General features: G+C 27.6%; 1 protein-coding gene across 2 annotated transcripts; it reads left to right on the top strand.

The window, feature by feature from the left end:
• The first annotated feature begins 489 nt into the window (after nucleotides 1–489).
• LOC101214025 (NAC domain-containing protein 104) lies at nucleotides 490–3,040 on the top strand. Of its 2 annotated transcripts, none has more exons than XM_004147300.3 (3): nucleotides 490–788; nucleotides 1,251–1,564; nucleotides 2,847–3,040. In XM_004147300.3, exons 1-3 carry the CDS (start codon nucleotides 581–583, stop codon nucleotides 3,000–3,002), a joined length of 678 nt encoding a protein of 225 aa, XP_004147348.1. In that variant the 5' UTR covers nucleotides 490–580; the 3' UTR covers nucleotides 3,003–3,040. The 2 variants fall into 2 exon arrangements, with proteins under 2 accessions (XP_004147348.1, XP_031736527.1); XM_031880667.1 differs by lacking the exon at nucleotides 490–788 and adding an exon at nucleotides 800–897.
• Nucleotides 3,041–6,774: the final 3,734 nt, after the last annotated feature.

Raw genomic sequence — 6,774 nt, 5'->3', positions numbered from 1 at the left:
TTGCTTCTATAAATAAAACAAAATTACAACATTTAATTGCTATTGCTTTGTCACTTCTCCCCCAAAAAAGTACTGAAAATTTCATCTTTTGGTTGAAAATAATTTTCCATCATTAACTTAAACATTATCTTATAGCACCATATACCTAATAAATAAAATATAAATGTAAGCTAAACCTAAAGTTTATGATCACAAGTTGGTGTTAGTAGACCATATAAAGTAGTAGTTACTGTTTTCTTTATTTTTCTTTTTGTGTCTCTTTTACAATAAAAACAAAGCAAAAGAAAAAGTTACTTTTGATTTTGTTTTCATTCCAAAAGTGTGGGTCAAGGAAGCATGGTGTTGGGAAAAAATGCCTTTATTAAATCAATGAAACAAAACACATATATGCACTAATATTATCCTCTTCTTAAATATATATTTAATTTAATTTCATATATGCATTTAATTTCTATATATAAATAGGCCAAATGTGGTGCAAAGTTTCTCCATTAAAACCTACTAGGCCTTAACCTAGTTACCTCCTCAAAAAGAAAAAAGAAAAGAATACTATTATTGTGTATTTGTTATTTATATTATTATGATTGAGTTTGTTAATATGGATGAAGGTGGGATAAGTGGAAATAATAGCTTAAATCTGTTGCCTCCTGGTCTTAGATTCTGCCCAACTGATGAAGACCTTGTGCTTCACTTTCTCTATCACAAAGCTAACTCTCATCATCGTTTTTCCAATTCCATTATTATTCCTCATCTTCAGCTTCATCTCTATAACCCTTGGCAATTCCATGGTATAATATAATATATACATAATCTCTCTCTCTCTCTCTCTCTCCCCCCCTCTATCTTTTCTCTTATTATGCGAAGAACAATATAGCTAGCTATATATGCATGCAGTAGGTACAAGAAGTCAAGCTAGCTTTTAAGTTAGATTGATGAGGAGCATTGGAAGAGCATAAGATCTTGCTTTTAAAATTTATATATATATGTGTGTGTTATTTTACGTTTTCCTTTAAAGTAAATATTGATTCTAGTTTGTTTTATCTTCTCTAAAACTTGTAGACTTCATTAGAACTTAAAATGTTTTTGTTTCTTGAGTTTTTGTTTTAGTTTTCATTTAAGTTTCAAATTCGAGAGCAATAATACTAAGTGAAAAGTAAAAGTTCTATATTTATAAATTTTGTATCTATATGAACCAAATTGAAACAACCAAAACACATATTTTAAAGTTAAAATTTTATTGTGTTTCACAGGTAAAACACTGTCAAATGGGGACATTCATTACTTTTTCAGCAGAGTGGGAGAAAGTAGAGCAACAGAGAGTGGATATTGGAAAGATGTTTTAATGGATGAACCAATCTTTTGCGGTGCCAATGGGGATGAAGTGGGTATCAAAAAATATCATATTTTCTTTGTTGGTGATCAAGAAGAAGATGATGAATCACCAACACCCATTCAAACAAGTTGGGTCATGCAAGAGTATCACATTTACAACTACCTTTTGAACACTCATGATCATACTCATCCATCTCAAAACAACAACAATAATCTATCACAAACAAAATCAGTAAGTGAAACAACTCAAGAATCTTACATTTTCACTATTTTTCCTTGTTTCTCGTTTTTCGTTTTCTTTCATTTTACACTTTTTCATTTCGTTATAGATTCGATCACCATGTTTTCCCCTCAAAATCAGACAAAGTAATTGGTATGGCGGGTGTTTTTCTAGAAAAATAATACGTGGAGTGAATAATCAATAAAGTTCTAATCTTGAAATTTGTAGTACAAACTTTTTGCTAAATGAAGTATATGTTCATTCTAGTTGGCACTTAGTACTTAATTTTTTATTAAATAAAAAAATATATGTGAAATTACTAGTTTTGGTACTATGGTCTTTTTACTATCTTAAGTAAAAGTATAAAACTATAAAGCTTATAGACTAAATGGAAATAAAAACTCAAACACAATGGCAAAATGTAACTTTTTAAATTTTAATTTAGATAAGTATTATCACCAAATAAAAACTAAATTTATAGCTTAGGAACGGAAGTAGAAATTTTAAGGACCAAAATGAAAATCATATTTAAAAGCTTAAAAAACCAAAAAAGTATTTAGATAATTTGGATGCAGATTCATTTACAAATTTATCTCTTAAACTTTTAAAGTTTGGTAAAAGGGTTCCTAAATATTAAATGTGTCTTTAAACTTTAGATTTTGTATTTAATAAGTTCACGACATATTAAATTTTTTAAAAATAATAACAAATCTAGACTTCAAGCTTTATTAATGTTTTACGATCACTAAGGTATGTAAATTATAAAAATAGTTGAAAGAAAATCAATAACCTATTTGATAAAGTTGGAGGTTCACATAAATTGTAATCCAAAAGTTCAAATACTGAATAGATACAAGATTATATAACTATACAATCCATATCAAGAAAAAAAACTTAACTAGTGTATGTATTTTCCTAAGAGCATAATTAAATTAAATAGAGAAAAACATAAAACTATGTAGTAGTGGTTGAATGATGGTATATTTTATAATTGTGTATAGAGATTAATTAGGTGAAGGTAAATGGGTTGATTGAGTTGGATTATGGAAAGTTTTTGGACCAAATTGGCAACCCAAAATGATTGTATCTTCAACCCAATCGAACCAAATCTTTAAAATTCGAGTTAGATTAGAGTGAGTTGTTGGTTACATTTTCTAAATTTTGGGTTACCCTAACCTAGTCTATACAATTTAGATTGGATAGTCTAGATTGTTCGAATTGTTAGGTTATTTAATTTAAACATTATTGTTGGGTTGATTTATTAAGGTGATTGTATGTGTTGTGATTTGAACAGGAGTTTGGAATATGGGTTGTATGTAGAGTATTTGAAGCAAAAGAAAACAATAATATTATTGGAAGAAGTATGTTTTGTTATGAGGAAGATGATGATGATGATGAAAGTGAACTTTCTTATTTGGATGAGATGTATTTGAGTTTAGATGATATTTGAATTTCCAATATATAATCTTAGTTAATTATTAAACCTCATTTAATTTTGTCTTGGATTATTATTATTTTCCCTTTTCTCATCATGTTTATAATATTTAATTGGAGGAATATTACATGGACTGAGGGCTCATTATAAATAATGTTCATCTAGAGCATGGGCATGGCCAACCCAACAGTTAGATCACACACATATATAAAATATATGAAGTGTTGTTTCAACCAAAATTTGACCAAAAAATTCACAATAAACACTTAACAACTTTTAACCATCTAAAAGTTTGCGTTTTAGTACAATAGATAGAAGGAAGATCATATCAAATTACCGCTAATTAAGTATTGACTAACTACTTAAAAGTTGCCTAGAATAGTAGCATGGAAATAAAATTACATTGGATTTCTTTTTAGTGTGCGTGTGTGTGAAGAATGAAATGTATAATTGGTAAGTTAATTATACAATATGCATAGAGATATGGATTCCACGTTGATGAGTTGACAAAGAAAATATGAGCATATCATGAGGTAAAAATGATTATCTCTCCATGAGTTTCAACGAGGAGTATATTAGAATATATGCAAATGTTATTGCGTGAAACCTAACTTCAAAATGGGACTATAATCGAGCCAGTTGTTGGATCTACAAATTTTGTTCGAGGGCGTTACTTACAATTCGTCGATAAAAATATTAATTCAATTTATCACAATGCATCAAAATAAATCAATCCCTATCAATTTTCTTTTTATAATCTCTCCCTTTAAAGTTTTAATTACTACTAAATGAATAAAAATAATTATTAAAGCTTGAGGTGAAATATATACAAGTAATTGAAACTTTTTTTAGTACAACAATTGAAGGTTGAGAGATTCGAACGTCTCACATCTCTAAAATAGAAAGTCATATCAATTACCGTTAAACTAAGCTCACTTTGATCAAGGAATTAAAACTTGAATGTATACTAAAACTAAAAAAATAAAGGATCGATATCTTAAAAATTTATACCAATAGTACCCATTTAAAAATGACCTAAAGTGGCTACCTAGGGAAAAAACTTGTGAAATATATATATACATTCCTTTTCTTACCTACATTCAACTTCACAAATCATGACCATATGTAGAAGTCTTATCAATACAAATAATTGCTTATATATATCCACGATCACTTTTTTCTTGGATCAATGTAAGAATTTTTGTTTACATTTCTATTAGTTTATTATCTTCAAACAATTGTTGGGTACAAAGTAAGGAATGTAACAAAGTCCAATAAAAGATTTTATTTTCTTTAGATAAAAGTCTCTAACAAAAGATTATTAATTAATAGTTGTTTTAAAAAGAAATAATATTGTAATTTCAAATTAAAGTATTGAAGAAGCCGACAAGATTAAGTTCAAAGTTCATTTTCTTCATTTTTAAAGAGAAGAAGAAAATAAAAAAATATTATTTTGAATAGTTTGTGTATTTTGCTCATTTATTTGTCTTTTTGTGGCTTTGGATATCTCTCTCTCTCTCTCTCTCTTCCAATATCTTTTGGCCAAACTTACCTAATCTTGAGGGAACATTAAAGCTAAAATATTCTTGACTATCCTTTTTGACATTTGAATTCCTTTTTATCAAATTAAAAGAATTGGGTGTAAAATATTGTAAACATTGAAAGGGAAATGAACTTGGTCTTTTACCTTTTGTGGATATTGGTTTACTTAATTAACCATTCTCATTGCTTTGATTTAATTCACAAGTACTTTCTCTTTGCTATTTATTTTTCTTTTTGAAACTATAGATATCAACCATCCACTTTGATTATGTCAGACTTAACAAATTTGTCTTCAAGAATGTAATTAAGTATAACTAAGTTGTTATACAAAGTGTTTGGATGAAAATGATTTATTTAAAACATCTTTTTTTTTTTGTCAATCCAACCATGTGTTTAAGTATATGTAATACATTTTATGGGTCTTCACAAAGCTTAAAACAAAAAACTATGCATAATATTAGAGAATAAAATGAGAAATTTTTCTAACGATTTATACATTTTCCACTCATGTTATATATATATAAGAAATTATTTTAGTATATCGTAAGTTTTTTGATCTCGATAAACGTACTTTGATGATTCCTTCATCTTGAACTCTTATCGTCTAATTTGAAAATACTTTTTGTATCATTAGTGGGTTGTTCTCTATATACTTTGCAAATACCACTTTTAGATATATACTTTTGTCCAATATTATGAAGTTAGAGAAGTTGTTTGTGTATGTATCTATATGCTTGACTTCAAACACAAATTATTATACCTCTAGATGTTATAATATAATCACACAATACCGTCACAAAAAAGCTTCTAGAATTTTGACAAACGACTACAAATAAGACTTAAAACCTCAATGAAATGACACGATATATGGTTGACATCATTACACAAATACCTAAAGTTTGATCCACGTTTGAAAGTCGTATGATAAAAGTGGGACTATGGAGAGAATTTGGAATCACCCCTTCGTTCATAATGGGCAATGGATCATCCCCATAACACACTATTGGAAAAAATAGACTAAACATTAGGAAGTCATGAGGTGGGGAAGTTTGGTGTATATAATGAGAGTCAAAAAGTCAAAGTGTTGATAGAATTAATTTGTGTTTTTGTGATGATGCCTTTGGCCGGCACACTTCAAATAAATATGGTGGGTGTGCATGCATTCAATCTTAAACATCATCCTTTCAACACTATTCAAAATATGACCTAACTCAACCAACGTTTTTGTAACGTTTCAAAACTTATAATCCTTCTCTTTTTCATCATTTCATTGTTAACTAGTCTAAATCATAAATATCTTACATTTCAAATATTGTTCATGTCAACAATTTTCATCATATTAACATGAATATACATATAAAAGTATCATGTTCATTGAATCAACTTAGTTCGTCATCATTATCATCCTCGATCTTTGACCGTTTAATTATTCAAATATGACATATGTTTTATAGATTGTACAACTACGACCTTATTAATTATTTACATATCATGACTTTTAATTTTGTATAATGAATATTAGGTCCCTCAACTTTAAAGACGGTTTGGAAGCAAAATGTGGAAGTCTTTCTAAAGTAAACTTATAAGCTAAGCTATAAGTTTTATATATATATGAGACAAAGTTTTATTTGAATCCATAATCAGGTATAATCCATAATTTGGTAGTTTCCATTCTTTCTTTTTATTTATAATATAAAATTGAGTGACTTTTTTTTGTAACACTTTACGTGAACAAATTAAATTTGGCCTCTTTTTGTTACAAAAAAGGTTCTTAGTTTGTGATGGAATTCCATTGTTGAAGACTTCTCTACTCAACAAAAACTATGGATTCTAAGTGGATTAATTACTTGAATGATGTTGCGCATTTAACATCACTTCTAGAGGGACTACAAAATTTAATCTATACTTTTAAATTTTGACTTTGTATTAGTTTAATTAAAACTTTTTTAACTTTATACTAATTACCCATTGTTATATATCTATCAATTTAATTAAGTTAACTTATTTAGACTCTTATTTAAAATTTTGTTTTAAAGTCGTGGATCTAAATAGATATAGGAGTGATTTTCATCAAATTTGAGTAACTTTTCACTTGCTAATCCTTCTCTACTTTTATTTACTTGTTTAGAGAGATTTTGTGATATTTTTTAAGAATAATTTTATGTAAATAATTTTCAACTTCTAAATGAAAATAGAAATGAATCAAAAATAAATAATTGCGATTCAAAGTGGGAGAGTCAATTGA

This window comes from Cucumis sativus, chromosome 2 (assembly GCF_000004075.3).
Source record: "Cucumis sativus cultivar 9930 chromosome 2, Cucumber_9930_V3, whole genome shotgun sequence".
Classification (NCBI taxonomy): domain Eukaryota; kingdom Viridiplantae; phylum Streptophyta; class Magnoliopsida; order Cucurbitales; family Cucurbitaceae; genus Cucumis; species Cucumis sativus.
This window is presented reverse-complemented; position numbering and strand designations above follow the sequence as displayed.